General features: G+C 44.7%; 1 protein-coding gene across 2 annotated transcripts in view; it reads right to left on the bottom strand.

Annotated features, from left to right (window-relative positions):
- CTSE (cathepsin E) overlaps nucleotides 1-26,477 on the bottom strand; it is a 553,970-nt gene that overhangs the window by 425,691 nt on the left and 101,802 nt on the right. For both annotated transcript variants that reach the window (XR_012241707.1, XM_073615874.1), the window contains exon 3: nucleotides 9,660-9,777. Coding sequence is in view for 1 of the 2 variants with exons in the window: in XM_073615874.1 (XP_073471975.1) it covers nucleotides 9,660-9,777 (118 nt within the window). In the remaining variant the exon portion in view is untranslated. The remainder of the gene's footprint in view (nucleotides 1-9,659; nucleotides 9,778-26,477) is intronic.

Raw genomic sequence — 26,477 nt, 5'->3', positions numbered from 1 at the left:
ATAAATGTCCAATTAACCCTATCGAAGGCTTTTTCTGCATCCGTACTCAAGAAGACACAAGGTGTCTTCGTTTGTTTGGCATATTGGACCAAATTAAAGTGGGGTTCCACCCAGGGGGTCCATTAAAAAAAAAAAAATTAAAAGTCAGCAGCTACAAATACTGCAGCTGCTGACTTTTAATTGGACACTTACCTGTCCCTGGGTCCAGCGATGCGGGGGATCGAAGCCCCGCTCGTCCCCCCCTCCGCTCGTCGGCGCCGGCATTTCAACTGTGGGTGCCGGGCTGTGCCTTCACAGCCCGGCACCCACTGCGCATGCACGAGCGGCAGCCCGGCACCCACTGCGCATGCACGAGCGGCGCCGCGTGCCGTGATTGGCCGCTCAATCACCTGGGACCTGTAATGGGTCCCAGATGATTGACAGGAGGGAGGGAACAGAGCAGAGCCCTTCCTGTGCCGAGGCGGGAAGTGATGTCACCAGCCCAGGCAAAGAAAGAGGCAGACTACGAGGGACCAGACAACAGGCATTTAGAGATAAGTAAAAAAAAAAAATATCCAAATGTTTTTTTGTTTTTTTGTTTTTTTATTTTTCAGGTATGTTTGTTTTTTTGGGTGGAACCCCACTCTAAGTATTTTAATACTATTGTCTCTTGCTTCAAAAGACGGAATGAAACCACCTGATACTCGTATCTCTATCAGTTGCTGATACTAAGCATTTGGACAAGTATCAGTACTCGGACAAATGCTTCGATACCCAGAAACCGATACCTTCTGGCATGGTTCTTTCAGCTGTCAGTGGGATTTCAACCAATGACATTTCAGCAGTCTGAGTGTTAGTGAGAGCTGGGGCATCAGCAATGTCCTCCAACACGCCCCCAGGATTCCATCAACAGGAACTGAATAAGACCCTGTGGGGGTGCCTGAGAAATACCAGAACCTGAGTCCTGTGGGCTCCGAGGGGTTATAGTTTGGTGTGGTCACTGGAAAGTATATGCGGGCGTTGCACAGCCCTGCTGCAGAGGGAGCTGGCTGCATGTGTGGGTTGGGTGTCGGACGGTGGGGGTCAATGCTCTCTGTGCATGTCCTTCTTACCCAACTGCCTGCAGCCATGTGCAGCCCACGTGCCCTGAGCCAGCACTGTATTACTGGGGATTAGCCAGGACAGCACTCCTCTCTGCCCTGCACTGTTATTGCAGCTGTGCGAGCCCTACAGGCTCTGCACACACAAACTTTGCTAGGCTGGGTGCACAGGGGCAAGAGGCATGGAACAATCACAGGTTGTGCAATCACAACACACTTCTTCTAGGGCAGAGGTTCTCAACTCTGTTCCTCAGGACCCACTAACAGGTCAGAATTTAAGTATTACCTTGGGGCAGGGCTTAGTTCTCAGAGAAAGGTGCAGGAGCTCTCCCTCCCTGGCCAACTTCCCACCCCCAACCACACCCAAACCCGCCCCCAACCATGCCCAAACTGCACCCTGAACCATGCCTTCCTTAGGGTATAGAAGTACAGCGGCACCAAATAATGGTAATAAGTAGAATTCTCCCTCTCCCAGCTTTCCTCTCTGCACAAATCTCCCCTTTTCCCAGCCCTCCTGTCTGCACAAATCTCCCCTTTTCCCAGTTCTCCTCTCTGCACAAATCCCCACTTTCCCACCTCTCTTGTCTGCACAAATCTCCACCTTTCCTACCTCTCCTGTCTGCACAAATCTCCCCTTTCCCAGTTCTCCTCACACAAATCTCCCCCTTTCCCACATCTCCTCTCTGCACAAATCTCCCCTTTTCCCACCACTCCTCTCTGCTCAAATCTCCCCCTTTCCCAGTTCTCCTCTCTGCACAAATCTCCCCTTTTCCCACCTCTCCTCTCTGCACAAATCTCCCCCTTTCCCATCGGTCCTCTCTGCACAAATCTCCCCCTTTCCCAGTTCTCCTCTCTGTACAAATCTCCCCCTTTCCCAGTTCTCCTCTCTGTACAAATCTCCCCCTTTCCCACGGCTCCTCTCTGCACAAATGTCACCCTTTCCCAGTTCTCTCTGCACAAATCTCCTCCTTTCCCAGCTCTCCTCTCTGCACAAATCTCCCCCTTTCCCAGCTCTCCTCTCTGCACAAGTCTCCTCCTTTCCCAGCTCTCCTCTCTGCACAAATTTGCCCCCAACTCCTTTGGGCGGCACAGTGGTGTAGTGGTAGCACTCTCGCCTAGCAGTAAGAAGGGTCACTGGTTCGAATCCCAACCACGACACTACCTGCTTGGAGTTTGCATGTTCTCCCTGTGCCTCTGTGGGTTTCCTCCGGGTACTCCGGTTTCCTCCCACACTCCAAAGACATGCTGGTAGGTTAATTGGATCCTGTCTAAATTGTCCCTAGTATGTATGAATGTGAGTTAGGGACCTTAGATTGTAAGCTCCTTGAGGGTAGGGACTGATGTGAATGTACAATGTATATGTAAAGCGCTGCGTAAATTGACGGCGCTATATAAGTACCTGAAATAAATACAAATAAATAAACTCCTCTATCTGCATAAATCCCCCCTCCCCACACACTTTCCCAGTTCTCCCCTCTGCAAAATCCACCCCCCAGCTTCTCTCTCTGCTTAATTCCCCACTGCCCAGCTCTCCTCTCTGGTAACCCCCCACCTCTCCTCTCTGTTGAAATTCCCCCACCTCTCCTCTCTACTTAAATCCCCACTCCTCTCCTCTCTGCTGATATGTCCCCCCCTCCCCCAGCTCTCCTCTCTGCTAAAATTTTCCCCCAGCTCTCTTCATTGCACAGATTCCCCCCACCCCCAGTTCTCCTCTGTACAAATTCCCCAAAACACCACTTTCACCGTTCTCTATGTCCATGTTCACTCTCCCAAAAGCTCTTCCCCTCCTCCCTTTCACAGTTCCCTTACCTCTTCTAGGGGGCAGCCACTGCTGTATGGTATGCGCGGGCTCTTTTCTTTTAAACTCTTCACAGTAAAGTGACGATCGGAGAGCTCCGACCATCAGAACTGTCAGAGTATCGACGGCGGCAGCAGGCGGGGATGTAAGCTGCCTCTTGGGTGGCCACAAGCAGCTGCAGTGCTGGGACCCGACCTGACCCAATCGAGGGCAGGACTCACATGGGCTAGCACAGAGAAGCTGGTAGAGGAAGTAAGTTGTGCAGAAAACTTCCTCTACCGGCTATTGTGGTACATGACATGCCGGAGCAGAGAGGACTGCCAAACGTGCCGGAACTGCGTTCCTCTGCATTCCGGCAAAAGAAAAGCCCTGCCTTGGGGAGATGCAGACTAGAATACTGTAATCACTGAACACAAATTATATCACCTGTGATTTATTTCAGTTATCTTGCAAACCTGGCCTTTTAGTGGGTTCCGAGGACAAGATTTGGGAACCACTGTTCTAGGGGCTTTCTGGAGCAGCAGATCAGATCTGATGCCAGCCTTTGACTGTCCCTGACAGAAAGGGGCTGTCACCTGCAGACCTTCACAAAAGGCTTTCCTTTCACTGTGGGCTATGCAGTGCCTTGCAGAAGTCCGCACACACACATGGCCAGTTCTTTTTTTTTTTGCACTTGGTTTTTTATTTTTTGAGATAAATGTATATCTTTTTTTTTTTTTTTTACACAAATAGAGCTTTCTTTTGGTGGTATTTGATCACAACTGGTCTTTTAGGACAAAATGTATTTTCCTACATGTCTTTGGTACAAAACAAGTGTATATTAGCGATAGGTATTCATAATTGGTATTGGCGAGTACTTAAAAAAAAGTATCGATACTCGTACTCTGTGTTAAAAAAATGGTATCGGTGCATCCCTAATTCTTACTCTGAATGGTCTAAGGTTATCAGTGGTGTACCCCAAGGTTCAGTGTTGGGACCCTTACTTTTTAACATATTTATAAATTATATAGGGTCTGGGATTAAAAGTACCATTTTAGTCTTTGTAGATGCAGTTATGCAAGCTATGCAGTGGACAAATGTCCTTACATAATGTCTCCAACTTACACACAGACCTCAATTCACTGTTTAATTGGGCAACTATGTGGCAAATTAGGTTTAATGTTGATAAATGTAAAGTTATGCACTTGAGGGCTAAGAATATGCATGCATCATGCATACTAGGGGGAATCAATGATGGAGAAGAATCGGGGTGTTTTTAGTAGATCATAAGCTTAATAATAGCATGCAATTCCAAGCTGAGGTTTCCAAAGTCCTTTTTTGTATTAAGAGAGGTATGGACTCCAGAAAGAAAGATATCATTTTGCCCATGTACAAATCATTAGTAAGACATCATCTGGAATATGCAGTTTTGGGCACCAGTCCACAAAAAGGATATTGAGGAGCTGGAGAAAGTGCGGAGAAGGGCAACCAAACTGATAAGAGACATGGAGGAGCTCAGCTATGAGGTAAATTAGAGGAACTGAATTTATTCTCTCTTGAGAAGAGGAGATTAAGGGGGGATATGATCAACATGTACAAATACATACGTGGTCCATATAGTGAACTTAGTGTTCAATTATTCACTTTAAGGTCATCACAGAGGACAAGGGGGGACTCTTTACACCTAAAGGAGCAAAAATTTAATCTCAAAATATGGAAAGGTTTCTTCTCTAGTGTTGGACGAATGGTTCAGCCTGAGCATGAGTTCGGGCTGAACATTGGATGTTCGGCCCGTTCGGCCAACACTCAAATTTGCAGGGTGTACGGTGGGGTTTTGCCCTGCCGAACACCCTGCAATGCACTGCACGCTACATATTTTGTGCCCTGATTAGGCAAAGCCTTGCCTAATCTGGGTACAGTATAAGCTGGTTGTTAAGGAGCGGGGGCCGGAACAACTGATAAGTAATCAGCTGTCAATGGGTTTCCCCGCTGACAGCTGAATTAAATAAAAATTGCTGGTTAAAAAAAAAAGAAGAAAATAATGCAAAGATTTAAAAAAAATAAACGGCGTGGGGTCCCCCCCAAAATCCATACCAGACCCTTATCCGGGCATGCAGCCTGGCAGGTCAGGAAAGGGGGGGATGATGAGCGAGCTTTGTCCCCGTGGGGACAAGGTGCTTTGGGGTGGGGGCCATTGGCCTAGTATGTATCCCCGCCTTTCTTGACCTACCAGGCTGCATGCCCAAAAAAGGGTCTGGTATGAATTTTGCGGGGACCCCATGCTGTTTTTTTTTTTTTGGCGTGGGGTTCCCCTTAAAATCCATACCAGACCCAAAGGGTCTGGCATGGACTGGGAGGGGACCCCACGCTGTTTTTTTTTCATTTCTTTTTTTTCAATAGCCGGGTGCCAGCAATTACAACCACGAGTCAATTTAAAAGTGATTTGAGTCGTTTTTTTTTCTTTAGAAATTACATTTTTGCTACAGCATGTTCTATGCATGTGACAGATGCGCCACTTTATAGGCAGACTGAGAGGACCCCTATATTTAAAGGAATGTTTTGTTTTTATTATTACACTTTAAGCATTATTAAAATTATTATTGTTATTATTATTATTATAATACAGGATTTATATAGCACCAACAGTTTGCTCAGCACTTTACAACATGAGGGAAGACAGTACAGTTACAATACAATTTAATGCAGGAGGAAGCAGAGGACCCTGCTCGTTAGAGCTTACAATCTGAGAGGGAGGGTCAAGTGATACAAAGAAAGGGTAATAGCTGTGGGGGATGATCTGATGCAGAAAGTAAAAGTACAGTTGTTAGGTGGTGGCTGGATAGGCTTCTCTGAAGAGGAGGGTTTTCAGGGAGTGTCTAAAAGCAAGTAGCAGAGTAGGAGATAGTCGGACAGATTGGGTTAGGGTGTTTCAGAGGTTGGGAGAGGCTCAGGAAAAGTCCTGGAGGCGAGTATGGGAGGAGGTGATGAGGGAACTACCGTCTTAGCTCCTATCTCAGTGAAAATAACCTTCTTGACCCCTTACAGTCTGGCTTTTGCTCACAGCACTCCACGGAAACTGCTTTACTAAAACTCACTAACGATTTACTAACTGCTAAAACCAACAGCCAGTACTCCATACTCATACTACTTGAACTCTCTGTGGTCTTTGGTACTGTTGACCACCCGCTCCTTCTCAATAAAGTACATTCCCTTGGCCTCCGAGATTCTGCTCTATCCTGGTTCTCTGCCTATTTATCGCAGCGCTCCTTCAGTGTCACCTACAACTCTGTCTCCTCCTCTCCATTGCCCCTTTCTGTGGGGGTCCCCCCAAAGCTCTGTTCTTGGACCCCTTCTCTTCTCTATCTACACCTCCTCCCTTGGTCACTTGATAACTGCCCACGGCTTTCAATACCACTTATACGCTGATGACACCCAAATCTATCTGTCGACTCCTCAACTCACTCCTTCAGTCTCCTCTCGCATTACTAACTTACTAACTGACATATCAGCATGAATGTTGCACGACTTCCCTAAACTAAATCTCTCTAAAACTGAGCTATTAATATTCCCCCCCGCCCGTGCCCCCCTCCATGACTTTTCCATCAAAATCAACAATGCAACCATCAGTCCCTCCCCTCACGCCAGGGTACTAAGTGTAATCCTAGACTCTGACTTGTCATTTCAGCCTCAAATCCAATCATTGTCAAAAGTTTGTAGAATTCACCTCCGTAACATCTCTAAAATTCGTCCTTTTTTAACAAGTGAAACCACCAAGCTACTCATTCACGCCCTTGTTATCTCTCGCCTTGACTATTGCAACTCCTTTCTCATTGGCCTGCCTCTCCATAGGCTATCCACTCTTCAGTCTATCATGAATGCTGCTGTCAGACTTATACCTTACCAACCGCTCAGTGTCTGCCAACCCTCTCCTGCAAATCCCTACACTGGCTCCCAATCACCCAGCAAATTAAATTCAAAATACTAACCACAACATACAAAGCCACATCACCAATCTTGTCTCCAAATATCACCCAAATCGTCCTCTCCGCTCTTTTCAAGATCTCCAGCTCTCAAGCTCTCTCGTCTCCTCCTCCCATGCTTGTCTCCAGGATTTCTCCAGAGCCTCTCCCATCCTCTTGAACTCGCTACCTAAACCTGTCCGGTTATCCCCTACTCTTGCTACCTTCAGGCGATCCCTGAAAACTCATCTCTTCAGGAAAGCCTATCACGTCTCCAACTAATCTCCTACCACTTCTATCAGCTCATTCCCCACAGTTACAATCTTTTGTAGCACCTGCCCCACCCTATTAGATTGTAAGCTCTTCTGAGCAGGGCCCTCTTAATCCTCTTGTATTTTATTGTATTATAACTGTATTGTCTCCCTTTTATATTGTAAAGCACTGCATAAACTGTTGGCGCTATATAAATCCTGTATAATAAGAATAATAAAACCTAGAGAGCAGGAGGTCTTGGGAGGAACGAAGGGAACGAGTAGGTTGGGGTTTTGAGACTAGGTTAGTGATGTAGCCGGGGGCCGAGTTTTGGATGGCTTTTGTAAGTTGTTATTAAAATTTTGAATTTAATTCGTTGTGTGAGTGGAAGCCAGTGGAGGGATTCCCTTTTCAAATGTTGCCTACCAAAAAAGGCTTACATGATGTGCAATGTATCTGTAATGTCAAATTCCACTAACATAACCCATAATTTAATACTTCAGCTGCTCAATTCCATCCTATTACTGCTAGATAAAAAAAAATGTGTCACTGCACAAAGTACTTAAAAAGAGATTTGCTATGCAGTTACAATTAATCTAATAGGGGTGCTGCTGCTTTATGTAAACCAATTGAATAATATGCAATAAAAATAAATAATAAAATAATATGCAAGAAATTATATTATGCCAAAACACAATGTCATAGATGCTGTTCTTGAGACATGCTTTGTAACCCTACATATAGCTTAAAGGCATCTCTGAAACATGTAATTTGAAGAATTGATGTTTTTTCCATGTCCCCTTAAAATTACACAAAATGAATGGCCAATGCTTGCCAAATGGTTGTTATTTTTTTTTAATGGTACATGTCCCCTCTATCAGTGCCCAGCTCCCTAAGACCTTTGTTTGTCAACCCCTTAAACATTAGCCTCGAAAATGGCAAAACTGATTTTCAAAATTCACCTCTCATTGACTACAGTATGGTTCACAACAAAGTTTGCAATTTGTGGATTTTTAATGAGTTCACCAAATGTTCCTGCAAATCAGCAGATTTTCTCATCGCTACTTGTGAACTCTCGGGTGTAGAGTAAACAAGGAAGTGAAGGTTGGAAGCAATCTGCAGCTACAGGGAGGCTGAGGGTGCAGTTCCAGGATAAGGGAATAAGCAAACAGTAGATTGTGGGTTGTGAAGCAATGCATGAGAGCAGTGTACTGTCTGGGCTGTAGCCAGGCAACATTTTACACAGAAACTCCACCTTTTGTAACTTTACATGCTACACCCAGATTTATGGATTTATAGAAGACAGCAATGATTTTCTTTGAGTGCAGTCAATGGAAAATACAGCAATAATGAAAGGGAGAGTAGTGTCTAGAAAAGCAAGAAATTTGAGTGGATATTCAAAGCCCAACGCCAGCAAAAATTCTCGTTTTGGATTGATCATAGATAGATTAAAATGTAAGTTCATCTTTTCACAAAAAATGAATAGGTGAACACGCTAAACCCTCTCCTACCCCCCCCCACCCACCCACAAACAGGCTGGTTGGAAAACTCCTGTTCGATCAGCGTTGCAGTCAATTGGCCACACTGCTGATCAGTGTATTCTGACAGTGAAGAATTCCCCGCTGTCAGAATACAGTAACACATTGATAAGCATTCCTCTATCCATCTTGCTTGTGAGGATGGGGAAGCTTGCTGGCTGATCAAAAAAAATTATGTATGTATGGCCCGTAAATATAAAGAGGAAAGATTAGCCGATACTCTTGACCAGCCCAGGTAAACAAACGATAAGGAGCGGCCTCAGCCAACATGTCTTCACCATACCACACACCCTGATGCATTTTGCCTTGCCCACCGGGCAATCTTATGACTAAGCCCCGGTGGGCAGGGCGAAATGCATCAGAGTGTGTGGTATGGTGGAGACATGTAGGCTGAGGTTGTTCCTTATCGTTTGTTCACCTGGGCTGGTTGAGAGTAAGGGAAATTCTTTACTCTTTGTACTAGCCCTCTGGATTGGTATCAGGATAAGCCAGCACTCCAAGCTCTGGGATACAGGGATATACACTCATCTCTACTTTGAGTAGCCCCAAAAGTTATATAACAAGTCAGTATGTATGGCCAACTTTAGGAGTTGATTTATAAAGGACCTGCACAGCCATTTGCCCAATGAAAGTGCATATACAGTACAATCATTCTGTGTGAATAGGGCAAAAACAAATGCAAATTTGCTTTATTCTGTACTCTTTGAATGTGAAATTGTTAAAATAAAACAGAAAATCCTACATTTTGTTACTAGATGATGAAAATACCTCTGATACATGTCTTCATCTAATGGCCAAATGCGAAATTGGGCTTTTCAAATAAATGATTTGAACAGTACAGGATCTAGCCTATTTATGTTTGTTTATTTATTTTTTCTATTTGCACAGAATGAATATGCACTTTCACTGTGCGAATGGCTAAGCAAATTCTTCTTTTAAATCAACCCCTTGGTGTTCTGAAACACAGGCATAGTTGGTATGCCAACATTAAAAAAAGATTCAAAACCCTGGAAAGGGAAATTGATGTGAGGCATATAAAGAGTAAGTTTCTTACTGCATGCTTGACTTGTACAATATATAGATGGCACCCACAGGTTTGAAGATCCGGTGTCAAAGATCACAGTAAACTGCTGAGGAGGTGTACCAATAGAAATCTGCCCAAAATATTCCACCTGCAAAAGAAACAGGAAATTTATTATGACAGAGATTACTATAGAGTGACTTAAAAAATAATGAATTTATATGAACCAGTTTCCGCCCACGCTATAGCCGAAAGATGGCTACAGCGCGGGCTTTCTTTTCTGGAGGGTGTACATCAGTCTCAGCTGATCACAGATTGGGGTTAAGTGGCAATCACAGTGGCCATTTACCACATGATCAGATGTGTCCAATGACGGCTGATCATGGTTGTAAACGCTGGTTGCATACCGTCTTTTCCCCCCTCATGCTGACAGCATGAGGAGAGAAAAAGCGAGCCAATGTGTTAAAGGGACATCAGCAATGATAATCAGGGCACTGATTATCAGTGTCCTGATTATCAGGGCAGTCCCACCAATCAGTGCTCATCAGTGCTACCAATCAGTGCCACCTCATCAGCGCCCATCAGTGCAGCCTCATCAGCACACATCAGTGAAGGGGAAAAAATATGAAAAATGTTTTGTGTTTTTTTTTTTTTTTAAATGTTCGGTCTTTTTCCATTTGTTTAGCAAAAAATAAAAAAACTAAGTGATGATTAAATACCACCAAAAGAAAGCTCTATTTGTGTGAAAAAAATGATACAATTTAAACTTGACAAGAATAATGTGTTTTCCTTATACAAAAAAATGCTAAGGCATCGCTAACTATGGTAAATTTTTTTTTAATTGTTGGGCCACTCCCGTAGGAGCTGCGGGGATACTGTCCACGTCTTTCCCAAAAGCTTGACTTGCAGCCAGGCACACAGGCTCTTACATTTCTTCAATGACCAGTCTAGGGATGGTGTTTTTGTTGTTTTATCATTTGGAGAACTTGGATAGAATTGAGGGAATTAGGTGGGATACTTTAAAAACAGGAACTATGTGCAACTTGAGACCTTCTTTCGGGACAAGCTATGTATATTAAATTCCATGCATGTAGCAGACAGTACAGTTCAGCTTTAAAGGAGAAATCCAGCCTGGGCTCATTCGGCTGGGCTTCTCCTATGGGTCACAGGAGTGCAATTCGTTTTGCACTCCTATGATCCATTTTCAGCAGAGAGCGGACTGAAGCTCCACTCTCTGCTCATGTCCCTAGGATCAGTCCATACAGCGCATCATCCCGAATACAAAAAGATGGATCTGCCAGGTGCCTGGACTGATGACAGTCTCAGCCTCTCAGCTAGCCATTGAGAGGCTGAAACGGCCACTCCTCACCCCTCCACAGCTCATCGCTCCAATGAGCGTGGAGGAGCAGAGCAGGAGAGATGCTGACTGACAGGCAGCAGCTCTCCGCTCGGGGAGATGAGAGAACCGAGCCATCAGTGGTGTTCGGTGGCTCGGTTCTCAGTGAAGAGGCGGCAGGGGACAGATGCAACATCAGTCCGATGCTGCATCCACCTAGGTAAGTATGAATATTGGATAAAAAAAATCCCATACTTCTCTTTTAAGGTAGTAGCAGTAGTAGTAATGGTTAACTGTAAACTCCTTTCTTAGAGCCACAAGAGCAAAGTCCCTTTAAGTAGAAGATGAGACAAAGCTCTTCAGGACCAGCCTAGACCCACAGCTGACTCTCTCTAGCACCAGAGGGCTGGCAAAAGCACAAAGGTACCCAAGATCTCTCAAAAGCATCTGTACTCAGGAACAGCTGCTTGCCTCCTTCCAACTTACAAGTGCCACCTTACTCCGGTGATAACAGGATAGATCTTTAGCGGACAGCCCCCTAAGTCAGCTTTCTCTAGCTCCAGGGTCTCTGGGATAGGCAAAGGTTGTATCAATATTCATGCAGCCATCTGCATAGTTCCACACCTATTTGTCAGAAACCATGAACCAGACCAAGACAAAAGTACAGTAAAATCACACTTGTTTATTAATAAAAATAAAAAGGTAAATAGAGTAAGCATAGTCAAAGCATAGCCAGAGTCCAGTAAGCAGATCGGGTAGTCAGCCAAGCCAGAGTTCAGTAACCAGATCGGGTAATCAGCCAGGCCAGAAGTCAGGAATCCAAGTAGAGGAAAAGTAAGCAGGATAAGGAGCCAGAAGGGATGTCAGCAAAGCCAGTCTTAAAACAGGAATGCAGGAGATGGTTTCTTGTGATGTGACCTAGGCGAGGGCAGGAATGAAGTGAGCTGGAGATCTTTAAGTAGGCGGGAATGACGAGCAGATCCACAACAGCTGGTTAACTGTGGAGAGAGATGAGAGCTGGCAATTAGCCGACAGATGAGCGGCCAGCTCAGAGAAGGAAGGACTAAGTCAGCCCTGACACTATTATCCAGAAGCTTCTCAAGCTCTCTAGATGCAGAGGGAGCTTTAAGACTGGCAGCAACTGAACACACTGAGCAGACCTAACTACCAGAACACAGCTAAACCGAGTACAGTGAGCAAACTATGATTTTACCTAACAAACAAACACACTGGCTACAGGGTGGCAACTAAATTTACCAAATATTTTATCAAAACACATACTAATTATTATTATTATTATTATACAGGATTTATATAGCGCCAACAGTTTACTTAGCACTTTACAACTTGAGGGTAGACAGTACAAATACAATACACTTTAATACAGTAGGAATCAGAGGGCCCTGCTCCTTACAATCTAAGAGGGAAAGTCAAGAGATACAAGAGGTAATAACTGTGGGTGATTTGCTGATTGAGAAGATAAATGTACAGTTGTTAGGTGGGGGCCAGATAGGCTTCTCTGAAGAGATGAGTTTTCAGGGATCGTCTGAAAGTGGATAAAGTAGGAGAAAATCGGACGGATTGGGGTAGAGCATTCCAGAGGATGGGAGAGGCTCTGGAGAAGTCCTGAAGGTGAGCATGGGATGAGGTGACAAGGGAGTTTTAAAGCAGGAGGTCTTGGGAGTTGCGAAGAGAACGATTAGGTTGGTATTTTGAGACTAGGTTAGAGATGTAGCTGGGGGCCAGGTTGTGGATGGCTTTGTAAGTTATAGTTAGTATCTTGAATTTAATTTGGTGACTGAGTGGCAGCCAATGGAGGGATTGGCAGAGGGGTATAGCAGACGCTGAGAGGTTTGTGAGGTGGATGAGCCTGGCAGCAGCGTTCATGATGGACTGAAGTGGGGATAGCCTATTTAGAGGTAAGCCAATGAGGAGTGAGTTACAGTAGTCGAGGCGGGAGATGACCAGGGAGTGGATTAGAAACTTTGTGGTGACATTGGTTAGGAAGGGGCGTATCTTGGAGATGTTGCGGAGATTGAGGCGGCAAATTTTGGATAGTGATAAAATGTGGGGTCAAAAGGTTAGTTCAGAGTCCAGGATTACACCTAGGACCTAGGACGTGGGGAGATGATAGTTGATAGTTGAGCCATTGATATTGACAGAGAAATCAGGAGAAGTGGCACCTGAGGGAGGAAATATCATGAGCTCGGTTTTGGATAGGTTGAGTTTGAGGAAATGATGTGACATCCAGGCTGATATGTCTGCTAGTAAGTTGGTAATGCGTGAGGAGACAGATGGAGAGAGCTGGGGGGGTGGAGAGATAGATTTGGGTGTCATCAGCGTACAGATGATATTTAAAGCCGTAGGAGGCAATCAACTGACCCAGGGAGGTGGTGTAGATTGGGAAAAGGAGAGGTCCAAGAACAGAACCTTGGGGGACCCCAACGGAGAAACGGTGGGATAGGTAGGATGACAACCAGTGAAGAGTACAGTCACAGAGACCAAATTCTATCTAAACATAGCACCTTCCTAGGTGGATGCTACATACCTAATATGAGTTGGACAATATCCAGACAGACTCCCCCAAGCATACACAAGGAAGGTGTTAAACTAGAACACCTTACTACCAGAAGTCAGGCAGTGGAGCAGCAAAGTGGAGTGGCTGCTCATTCAAATACCAAAGATAACAGGATAAAAAAGCTGAAGAGATAGAAATCCCTGAATTGAACAAAGAAAAGCCTAAGAGTAGGCCTTGGTTGAATCTCATACATGTACTGAGAGAGCCTAATAGGGCTGAAATACAGAGAAAGGATCCAATGGTTTTCCCCTTAATAGAGGCAATGTGGTTACGGTGGTGGCCCATTCTCAGAAAAAGAATTAATCTATTTTAGCAGAAATTTTAGCAAAAGATATTGTTGGTTCTGTCTCTCTTCACTCATAACTCATCTGTGGTCTGGCAGGTCTGTCAAGGGCGCGGGCACTCTCTGTGGCAGAGAGAATCCGCATGGAAGCAGGAAACTGATTTGTTCACAAAACATTCATCTGGTTTAGAAGACAAGCAGTTTGTTTGGGTATTTCTCTGTTGGTTGAACAAGTCTGCCGACACTGTGTAGTCTTTTGAGTGTTGAAGGGAGCTGAAGCTTGAATTTCACCACTAACGCAGTACAAGTCTGCCCCACTGGAAGTACTGATCATAGACTTTCCTACACTCAGCGTGTCAGATGGATATCATTATGTTCTTGTCATGGTATGCAAAAGGTGTACAAGTATTTCTGCCTTCCTTATGGCTTTCTGGTGAAGATGCATTCAGACCAGGGACACTGTTTCAAAAGCAAATTCTTCCAGGAATGGTGCCACTCACTAGGCATTAAGAAGTTGCACACTACCTCGTACCTCCCACATGGCAATGAGGCATGTTAGAGGTTCAATCGCACCTTGATTTAACTGCTAAGAGACTTGGCCCCTGAGAAACAAAGAAAATGGACCTATTACTTAGCAAAAGTGGTATGGAAATACAACAAAATAGTACATTCCTTGACAGGCCACTAACCTTACCATGTTATGCTTAGTCATACTGTCAGGTGCTCACAGTCCTATTGCCCATATTTTCCTGGATTCAGGGGTGGAATTGAGGCATCAGACTTTGATGTAGTTGATTCCGGGAATATCTGATTGATCTCCTGAGGGATCAGGAAGAATTTTTTCCCCCCTCAGGAGCAAAATGGATCATGCTTTATTGTTTTTTTTTTTTACCTTCCTCTGAATCAACTGTGGGTATATGGGGGTTTTCTATTGTTTGAACTAAATTAACTTTCTATTTTCAACCTGACTAACTATATAACCTGGGAACAGTATAAGCCTCTAAGCTGGATTTAATGGGAGTAGAGCTCACACACCACCGGCTGCTCTGTGAGCCTGCACTATCACTGATCCTAGGGGAGCTGGGGATTCAGCCAGCTGCCTTGCTGCATTGAAGTCATACCTGGACAAGAGAGGCAGCATTTGCTAGAACCAATTGATTGTATTAACTAGAACCGATCGGCCATTGGCTGTATTTTCCTCCTGCAGCCGCTGAAAGCTTTCAGCGGCTGCAGAAGGAAAATACAGCCAATGGCTGATCGGTTCTAGTAAATGCCACCCTCTCTGCCCCTCCTCTCCTCTCTTTCTGCTGCCTGGGTCCCCCTGGGGAAGGTACAAGTTAATGTGTTGTAGTGTCATGTGTCAGAGCACTTCCCATTCATTAATTGTTCAATGCAGCTGAGGCTGCAGAGAAAGTAATTGAAGAATCTGTGTCCTCAATTCCTTTCTCTGCCAACAAAAGTGAGACACCATGGGTCTGTTTAGACCCTTGATATTTCACCAAAGCCCCCCAACAGGCTCCTAAAAAAATTGTAAAAAAAAAATGAATATTGTAAAAAATAATTAAAAAATATATAATTGTAAAAAAAAAAAAAAAAAAACCTATTGACACCATCCACTGCCCTACTGACACCATCCTCTGAGCTACTGACAAAGACCACTGGCCTACTGACACCATCCACTGTTCTAATGGCTGACACAATCCACTGCCCTGCTGATGCCAATCTCTGCAGTGCTGACGCCAACCTCTGCCCTACTGACACCGTCCACTGGTTTACTGACACCAGCCACTGCCCTCCTAATACCAACCTCTCCCCTACTGACACTGCTCACAGTCCTTCTGACACAAACTTCTCTCCTACTGACACCGTCCTCTATCCTATGAATGTCACCTCTGCCCTTCTGACATTGTCCACTGCTCTACAGACACTGTCCACTGCTCTACTGACACCGTCCTTCCTCTGCTCCACTGACACTGTCCTTCCTCTGCTCTACTGACACTATCCACTGCCCTAATGACAACAACCTCTCCTCTACTGGCCCCTTCCACTGCTCTACTGACAACATCCACTGCTCTACTAATACTGCCCACTGCCCTACTGACACCAATCTCTGCCCTACTGACACTGTCCAGTTCCCTACTGATACTGTCCACACATTATCCACTGCCCTAATGACACTGTCCACACAATGTCCACTGTTCTACTGATTGACACTGTCAACTTATAAGGTAGGCCACGTTCATATTTTTACAGTGACTTTTTTTTTTAGTAATCTTAGCATATTTTATGGGTACAAGAATACTTTTGTTTTATATAGCCATGCCCCTTTAAGTCCCTTCAACTGTTAACGCAATTTGGCCACACCCACTGTTCACTCTGCCACATTGCCGCTCTCCTTGGGGCACCGAAAGGCGTCCCAGGTCTTTTACAATCCTATAGTGTATACTACAAAAAATTATTGTGTGCCAATAAAGTGTTCAGAATTTGCTTGAAGAAAAGATGGCAACCCTAGCCACCATGCCAGAAGAAAGCAGCAACGCTTTATGTGGAGATTTTAAGCCTCGCGCCCACAGCCGATTGCTAGGGGCGCCGCCTGAAAGGAAGAAGAGCACACAGAAGCAGGCCTTAATAAAGACCCCTTTCTTGGCTTACTTCTTTCTTGGCAATGACCCTCCTAATCTGCAGAAGTGAGACTTGAAATCACTATTACAAAAACTTTTAAATTACTAATATATATATTATTATTACCATACTATGGCTTATCTATGTGTGCAGTATCTTACAAAAGTGAGTACACCCCTTACATTTTTGTAAAAATTTTATTATATCTTTTCATTTGACAACACTGAAGAAATTACACTTTGCTACAATGTAAAGTAGTGAGTGCACAGCTTGCATAACAGTGTAAATTTGCTGTCCCCCTCAAAATAACTCAACACACAGCCACTAATGTCTAAAGCGCTGGCAACAAAAGTGAGGACACCCCTAAGACCCCTTTCAAACTGAGGCATTTTTCAGGTGCTTTTGCGCTAAAAAAAAGCCCCCCCCCTGCAGTCTCAGTGTGAAAGCCTGAGTGCTTTCACACTGAGGCGATGCGCTGGCAGGACGTTAAAAAAAACTCCTGCAAGCATTATCTTTGGAGCGGAGAAGGAGCGGTGTATACACTGCCCCTAAAGCGTCCCTGCCCATTGAAATAAATGGGCAGCGCCGCTAAACTGCTGGCAAAGCGCCACTGCAGCGGCGCTTTGTGGGTCGTTTTAACCCTTTTTCGGCCACTAGTGGGGCGCTTTTAGCCCGAAAACATCTGCAAAAACGACAGTAAAGCGCCGCTAGTAAATAGCGGCTCTTTACCGCCAATGCCGCCGATGGCCCAGTGTAAAAGCAGCCTTAGTGAAAATGTCCAAATTGGGCCCAATTAGCCATATTCCTTCCCCAATGTCCTGTGACACGTTAGTGCTGCAAGGTCTCAGGTGTAAATGGGGAGCAGGTGTGTTAAATTTGGTGTTATCGCTCTCACTCTCTCTTACTGGTCACTGGAAGTTCAACATGGCACCTCATGTCAAAGAACTCTCTGACGATTTGAAAAAAGAATTGTTGCTCTATATAAAGATGGCCTAGGCTATAAAAAAATTGCCAAAGACCATACAGGGGTTTAACAGGACAGGTTCCACTCAGAACAGGCCTCGCCATGGTCGACCAAAGAAGTTGAATGCACATGCTCAGCATCATATACAGAGGTTGTCTTTGGGAAATAGACGTATGAGTGCTGCCAGCATTGCTGCAGAGATTGTAGGGGTGGAGGGTCAGCCTGTCAGTGCTCAGACCATACACTGCATCAAATTGGTCTGCATGGCGGTCGTCCCAGAAGGAAGCCTCTTCTAAAGCTGATGCACAAGAAAGTCTGCAAACAGTTTACTGAAGACAAGCAGACTAAGGACATGGGTTACTGGAACAAGTACGAGTACAAAGACAAGTGCGTCTTACCTACAGTCAAACATGGTGGTGGGAGTGTCATGGTCTGGGGCTGCATGAGTGCTACCGGTAATGGGGAGCTACAATTCATCGAGGAAACCCTGAATGCCAACATGTACTGTGACATACTGAAGCAGAGCATGATCCCTCCCATCAGAGCCTGGGCCGCAGTGCAGTATTCCAACATGATAAAGACCCAAAACACACCTCCAAGACGACCACTGCCTTGCTAAAGAAGATGAGGGCAAAGGTGATGGACTGGCCAAGCATGTCGCCAGACCAAAACCCTATTGAGCATCTGTGGGGCAACCTCAAATGCAAGGTGGAGGAGCACAAGGTCTCTAACATCCACCAGCGCCGTGATGTTGTCATGGAGGAGTGGAAGAGGACTCCTGTGGCAGCCTGTGAAGCTCTGGTGAACTCCATGCCCAAGAGGGTTAAGGCAGTGCTGGAAAATAATGGTGGCCACACAACATATTGACACTTTGGGCCCAATTTGAACATTTTCACTTAGGGGTAATGGCTGTGAGTTATTTTGTGGGGACAGTGAATTTACAGTGTTATACAAGCTGTACACTCACTACTTTACATTGTAGCAAAGTGTCATTTATCCAGTGTTGTCACATGAAAAGATATAATAAAATATTTACAAAAATGTGAGGGGTGTACTCTCTTTTGTGAGATACTGTATATTACACTTCCCTCTCTGGGGCAGGGAGTGTGTGGATGGAGAACTTCTTTCTGGATTGGGGGGTGAGGGGGTGAGGGGGGGGCGCCAGATTGAGCCTTTGCCTCAGGTGAAAGAATGTATAGCTTTGCTACTGAGAGCCACAGAGAGGACCATAAGGGTTTTTTTGAGGAACCTACCCAAGTTTGTGAGCAGCAAACATCTCTGCCACCAGAGTTTCAATGGTGGCTGCATCATGCTTTTCCACCGTTAACTCTAAGACCCCCAGGAGAAGCCATGGATCCTGACAATAGCACACAACCCACTGGTCATCTAGTTCTTGCTGTGGAGCTACCAGAATCATCAAATGATGCGACTGCAGGCAGAGACATGTTGCCTCTTGTCTCAAAAGATAAAGTCAATACTCAACCGCTGAGTCCCCACCCAACGACCTAACTTTGGGAGACCCCCTGAACACTTTGTGCAGGATGATTTTGACTGGTCTGCAAATGTGCCAGGGACTGCAGTTCAAGTGGGGGGGGCATGCACAAAGGCAGGTGCAGGCTCCTTTAACTCTCTTTCCCTGAACATTGGGGGTACCTTGCTGGCCAGCACTACAGAGGAAAAAATTTGGGGTACTTATTTCAGATGATTGCAAAATAAGCAAACAGTGTGACCTGACCAGGCAGTGGGAAAAGCAAATAATGTAGAATTCTAGGATTCATCACTAGAGGGATCACCAGTAGGAGAAAAGAGGTCCTGATTCCTCTTTAGTGAGACCTAATTTAGAATACTGTGTCAAATTCTAGAGACCTCACTTATAAAAGATATCTACGATAGAACGAGTCCAGAGATGGGTAACAAAAATGGTGAAAGGTCTGGGGGATAAAACATCCCTAAGCTAATATACTAAGCTAAGCAGGGCAATAATTTCTCCACAGGATGTGGAAACCTTGCAAAAAGATCTGAACAAATTAGAGGGGTGAGCAACTACACGGCAAATGAGGTTCAATGTAGAGAAATGTAAAATAATGCATTTGGGGGAGCGTGGCTTGCCAGCCGAGCGGATGGAAGCCTGAATTCTTACCTCCACAAATCTACTCAGCAAGGAGCAACTCCTAGCCTAAAAAAGGGCAAAAAATACACTGCACAAAACTGGAGACCTTCCGCTACCTCTGGGCGCAATGTCAAAGCACAGGAAGAACCTGAAGGGGCCACAGAAGCTGACGAACTTCTTCCCCATAACGGACACAATCCGAGGACAAGATGGTGACGACGGCCTCCTCAAGCACACAGCGCGGCTCCTCTCACCACACGCTGGCTTCACCTTCACACCACAGCAGGACTGCGCCTCCTCTTCAGCAGCGGACGGTGAGTCATCTCCCCCTGCTTCTCCCTCCACAGCCAGCCCGGCCAAATCGAAGCCCCGCAGGGACAAAACAGATCTTAGTCAGCCCAACAGCCTCTCCTTTACCCTGACAGTTGCTGATCCCTAGCAGCCCTCAGCAGTAGATGCATTCCCTGCCACAGACCAATCAATCTCTGAGATGACAATGAAAAGCATGCTCATCGCACTGAAGCATGCTCTGTATACAGATCTGTCAGCATCAGTATCCTCCTTGGCTACTGTTGTACAAGCATAAGACCAGCGTTTATTACATGTTAAAACTAAAATGGCAGATCTCTATACTGCTCACAATGAGTTGATCAATGTATATACAGAACAAGAGGATGAATTACACCTAATTAAACTTAAACTGGCAGATTTGGAAGACTGTTCCCGCCGGAACAATATAAAATTCCGCAATATACCAGAGTCAATTCAGCAATATGACCTGGTCCAATACCTACAGAAGTTAATGAGATCCATAGTACCTGATTTGACTGACCGGGACTTGGAAATTGATCGGCGCATAGACTTCCAAAACTGCCTCACCTTCATGAATCAAAACCCAGAGACGTTCTCGCCCGTATCCACTTTTTTATTGCAAAAGCGAAAGTGATGTATGCTGCTAAACGCGCACCAGCCCTTCCAGAATCGTTTGCCAAATCAAATCGTACACAAATCTCTTGAAAACAACAATGGATACTCTGTGACAATTGGCCACTATCACAAAACCACTACAGAACCACCACATACCCTACAAGTGGGGTTTCCCTGTTAAATTGATAATAACTTACCAAAGCAAAACATACACCGTAAAATCACTGGCTGGAGGTCTCAAACTCCTAAGAGACTGGCATCTCATCCCGGAGGAATCCACTCCCTCTGCGGACCCATCAGCCTCACAAATAGACACGGAATAGTCCCTTCAGGATGCCTAACGAAACCGGTCTGCCCTCCACTCACCACCTTACTATCCACTCCCTCTGCGGACCCATCAGCCTCACAAATGGACATGGAATAGTCCCTTCAGGATTCCTAACGAAACCGGTCTGCCCTCCACTCACCACCTTAATATCCAGCTGGGTAGTAGCGGGTTATTCTGCAGAAGCCAAGTTCTATTCTCGCGGACCCGTCTGTTACGGTTACCGTAGAGAATCAGTTTCCCCCCAGTTACCATAAGCAGTAGTTACTGCACATTGAGCTCATTTGATAAAGAGCTCCCATTTTTTATTTCTTTTATTTCTTTTATACCCTTGGGCTCACAAGCCCCACATTGAGATTACTAATGCCTTGAATTACATAACCTCCTGATCCACCTTGGGATCACAGTTGTAGTTGCTAATACCAGAGAAACTCCCACTGACTCTGCCCACACATTTCCTAGCTATCTACTAGCGCACCGAGGTCTTAGACTTTAATACTTACCTGAAGCACAAAATGCCTATCAAGCTTGTCTCACTAAATGTCAAGGGCTTAAATAGCCCACAGAAAAGAATGATACTGCAAAAGGAAATTACAAATGGCAAGCTGACATAAGTGTTGTGCAAGAGACGCACTTTGCGTCAACCAAAACTCCAACAATCAAACTCAGAGGATATAGCCAACTTTTTCTTGCCTCAGGCCCAAAAAAGAAAAATGGTGTCCTAACAGCGATTAAAGACAGCCTTCAATTCAAACTTCATCAATCCTGTGTGGACCCTCAAGGTCGCTATATACTTTTGATTTGTGATATAGGACAATCCACCTATACCCTGGTCAATGTATATGGGCCAAATACGAAACAACTCAGCTTCCACAAACGCCTATATAAAAAAATTGAAAAGATACAGAAAGGAAGCCTTATCCTAGGGGAGGACTTCAACATAGATGGAGACTCCACCATGGACACCTCTGCACACAAACAACGACAGCGAGATGCTGTCATGGAATGTCCCACACTCCGCTTGAGTGCTTCCGTCAGTATACCGCTTCCTAAGTTCTGGAACACGAGTCCAATGGATCTGGCTATAGGAACCCCCAAGAACTAGACAACACCAGTCTTGGAGTACATCAGGACTAACTCTTTATTTGAGATCTCACACAAATTTATACAGCAGGGTGACTCAAAGCTAACCTAATTAACATGAGCTAATTTACTAAAAAATGTACCCAGACCAGATGACTCAGAGACATGACCTGTAGGACACAGACTTGTGGGCATCGAGCTTCACACAGTAGTATAAACACAATAGCAGGAGCTAATTACAATTAACAATACAAACAACAATCTCCCCCCTCCTCAGCCTAGTCATCAACAGTTCGTCTCCTAGCCAGTCCTGGAGGCTAATGTGATCAGCTCACTCAATTAACAGGTTGAGTTCAGAATCAAACAAACCAATAATAGTCTCTACATACATCCTGGGAGATATTGTGGACAAAAATTACTGTCCCATTTTAAGTAGTCCAAGATATATTTTCTCACTCACCCTGTGCCAGGATAGCACAGGGTGACTTAGACATAAGAGGTATATGGGGAGCTAAAACAAGGACATCCCCTACTTTCCAAGGGATTCTGAGTTCCGCGGGCCCTCCCGTCACAGATGCATTAAACCCTTTTCGAACAACAGACCTTTTTGACGTGTGGCGATGCCAGCATGGATCCGAAAAAGATTACACGTACTTTTCCCCTTGCAGATGACATACTCACGCATAGATATGTTCGTGGTTGACAACTGGACCCTACAAAATATCAAGAGCTCTGAGATAGACACAATTTCCTGGTCAGACCATGCCCCAATATCTATAATCTTGGATGATCATCGAAGAGGACCTCCACGAATATGGAGGCTCAACTCCACCCTGCTAGCGAACAAAGAAATTTGTAAGGAACTCTCAGGAACACCATAACTTCTTTGAATTGAACGCTCTCCTTGATACTGATTCCTGTACGCTTTGGTCAGTGTACAAGGCCTATATGCGTGGAATTCTTATTAAGTTAAATAAGAGACTGAAGAGCCAGAGGAACAGGCAGATTGATGAGATCATGCTACAAAAATTAGAACAGCAAAACAAAACCCATCCTTCTCACAAATTATCCAGTGAACTCCTTGAGTTGAGACAGTCACTCAGATCATTACTCATGTACAAATATGAAAATAACCTTAAATACACTAAGGCCAATCATTACGCACTCTGTAACAAACCAGGAGCTCTGTTGGCTTGAATAGTTAAAGAGCAACGTTTGAAAACCAAAATCTCTTCTTTCTTCCATCCCACCTCTCAACAACTCCTAACAGACCCGCAAGACATTGCAAATGCCTTTAGCGAGTATTATTCCTCTCTATATAACTTTAAAAAAAACGACCCTTTGACACACCAACCTTCTGACCCTTCTATTCAAGGATTCTTAAATTCTATAACTCTACCCACTATCTCATCCTCCCAACTTGAGTCTTTGTCCTGACCCTTCACCATCGAGGAAATAACCGAAGCCATCAAAGAATTACCCTTACATAAGTCAACCGGAGAGGATGGGTTTTCAAACTAATTTTACAAGCAATTTAATGACATCCTAGCACCCCAATTAACAACTCTCTTCAACTTTGTCAGTTCCTCTGGCTCCCTACCAACAGACTTGCTACGCTCAACTATTGTGACCATACCGAAACTAGATAAAGATCCTTCCTTAACTACAAACTACAGACCAATTTCTTTGCTGAACACCGACATAAAAATATCAGCCAAAGTCCTTGCCAAAAGATTAATAACATACCTCCCATCTCTAGTGCACCCTGACCAAGTCGGGTTTATCCCAGGCCGCCAGGCACCAGATGCCACGAGAAGGGTATTGAACCTTGTACACCATGCTATTGAAACACAAATGCCTTCTCTGCTCCTATCCCTGGATGCAGAGAAGGCATTTGACAGAATACATTGGGGCTTTCTCAAAGGGGTCATAGACAAATTTGGAATCACGGGATGGTTCCAAAATGCAATACTTTCTCTCTACTCCAAACCCTCAGCAAGAGTATTCACAGGAGGAGCCCTATCCACCCCATTCACCATAACAAATGGCACACAGCAGGGATGTCTCCTCTCCCCACTTATTTTTGCCATATTAATGGAACCCCTAGCGACTAAAATCAGAACCGATTAACAAATTTCAGGAATCAAAAGTGATAACACAGACTAGGGATGAGCTTCGAGTTTGAGTCAAACCCATGTTCGACTCGAACATCGTCTGTTCGACCGTTCGTCGAATTGCGAACGATATGGGCTGTTTGCACCAAATTCGAGTGGCGCGTCACGGCCCATAATTCACTTCAGCATCGCAGTGCATTGCTGTCTGGTGATTAGGTAAGCATGCAGTATGACCCGCACGCTTGGCCAATCACAGCGCTGTCTGTACAGAGAGCCGTAATTGGCCAAAGCCAGGGTGGCTTTGGCTAATTATGGCTCAGGGGTTTTAGTAAATGCCCCACACTATACACTATATAAGACCGCCTGCACATCGGCCCTGTGTAGTTAGTTGCGGCGGCGGAGAGAGATAGATAGAGAGACAGTGTCATTTGATTTAAGTTAGATAGAGTAGGCAGGTCGAGTCAGTTAGCTGCACTTACAGTGTATTGTGTATAAATATGCATCCCAGGTGTTGTGTGTGTGTGTGTGTGTGTGTATATATATATATATATATATATATATATATATATATATATACACTGTATTCAGTTTAGCTAGATTTGTTTCTGTTATTCTCTTCCTAATATACTGACAGGCAGGCAGGTGTTTTTACAGTATTTACAGTTAGTATACTGTGTACCCTGCACAGTTGCACCTACAGTATAGCTACCGACAGACAAGCGCTTGTGTGCTTCTGATCCCATTAATAGCACAGGCCGGCTCTTGAAGTATTTACAGTTAGTGTACTGTGTACCCCTGCACAGTTGCACCTACAGTATAGCTACCAGAAGACAAGTGTTTTTGTGCTTCTGATGCTATTAATAGCACAGGCAGGCTCTTGAAGTATTTACAATTAGTGTACTGTGTACCCCTGCACAATTGCACCTACAGTATAGCTACCTGAAGACAAGTGCTTGTGTGCTTCTTCTGATACTATTAATAGCACAGGCAGGCTCTTGAAGTATTTACAGTTAGTGTACTGTGTACCCTGTACAGTTGCACCTACAGTATAGCTACCTGAAGACAAGTGCTTGTGTGCTTCTGATCCTATTAATAGCACAGGCAGGCTCTTAAAGTATTTACAGTTAGTGTACTGTGTACCCCTGCACAGTTGCACCTACAGTATAGCTACCTGAAGACAAGTGCTTGTGTGTTTCTGATCCTATTAATAGCACAGGCAGGCTCTTGAAGTATTTACAGTTAGTGTACTGTGTACACCTGCATAGTTGCACCTACAGTATAACTACCTGAAGACAAGTGCTTGTGTGCTTCCTGAAGACAAGTGCTTGTGTGCTTCTGTGTGCTTGCACAGGCAAGCTCTTGAAGTATTTACAGTTAGTGTACTGTGTACCCCTGCACAGTTGCACCTACAGTATAGCTACCTGAAGACAAGTGCTTAGGTGCTTCTGATCCTATTAATAGCACAGGCAGGCTCTTAAAGTATTTACAGTTAGTGTACTGTGTACCCCTGCACAGTTGCACCTACAGTATAGCTACCTGAAGACAAGTGCTTGTGTGCTTCTTCTGATCCTATTAATAGCACAGGCAGGCTCTTGGAGTATTTACAGTTAGTGTACTGTGTACCCTGTACAGTTGCACCTACAGTATAGCTACCTGAAGACAAGTGCTTGTGTGTTTCTGATCCTATTAATAGCACAGGCAGGCTCTTGAAGTATTTACAATTAGTGTACTGTGTACCCCTGCACAGTTGCACCTACAGTATAGCTACCTGAAGACAAGTGCTTGTGTGCTTCTGATCCCATTAATAGCACAGACAGGCTCTTGAAGTATTTACAGTTAGTGTACCCCTGCACAGTTGCACCTACAGTATAGCTACCTGAAGACAAGTGCTTGTGTGTTTCTGATCCTATTAATAGCACAGGCAGGCTCTTGAAGTATTTACAATTAGTGTACTGTGTACCCCTGCACAGTTGCACCTACAGTATAGCTACCTGAAGACAAGTGCTTGTGTGCTTCTGATCCCATTAATAGCACAGACAGGCTCTTGAAGTATTTACAGTTAGTGTACTGTTTACCCCTGCACAGTTGCACCTACAGTATAGCTACCTGAAGACAAGTGCTTAGGTGCTTCTGATCCTATTAATAGCACAGGCAGGCTCTTAAAGTATTTACAGTTAGTGTACTGTGTACCCCTGCACAGTTGCACCTACAGTATAGCTACCTGAAGACAAGTGCTTGTGTGCTTCTGATCCTATTAATAGCACAGGCAGGCTCTTAAAGTATTTACAGTTAGTGTACTGTGTACCCCTGCACAGTTGCACCTACAGTATAGCTACCTGAAGACAAGTGCTTGTGTGTTTCTGATCCTATTAATAGCACAGGCAGGCTCTTGAAGTATTTACAGTTAGTGTACTGTGTACCCCTGCACAGTTGCACCTACAGTATAGCTACCTGAAGACAAGTGCTTGTGTGCTTCTGATCCTATTAATAGCACAGGCAGGCTCTTGAA

This window comes from Aquarana catesbeiana, linkage group LG02, assembly GCF_042186555.1.
Source record: "Aquarana catesbeiana isolate 2022-GZ linkage group LG02, ASM4218655v1, whole genome shotgun sequence".
NCBI lineage: Eukaryota > Metazoa > Chordata > Amphibia > Anura > Ranidae > Aquarana > Aquarana catesbeiana.
This window is presented reverse-complemented; position numbering and strand designations above follow the sequence as displayed.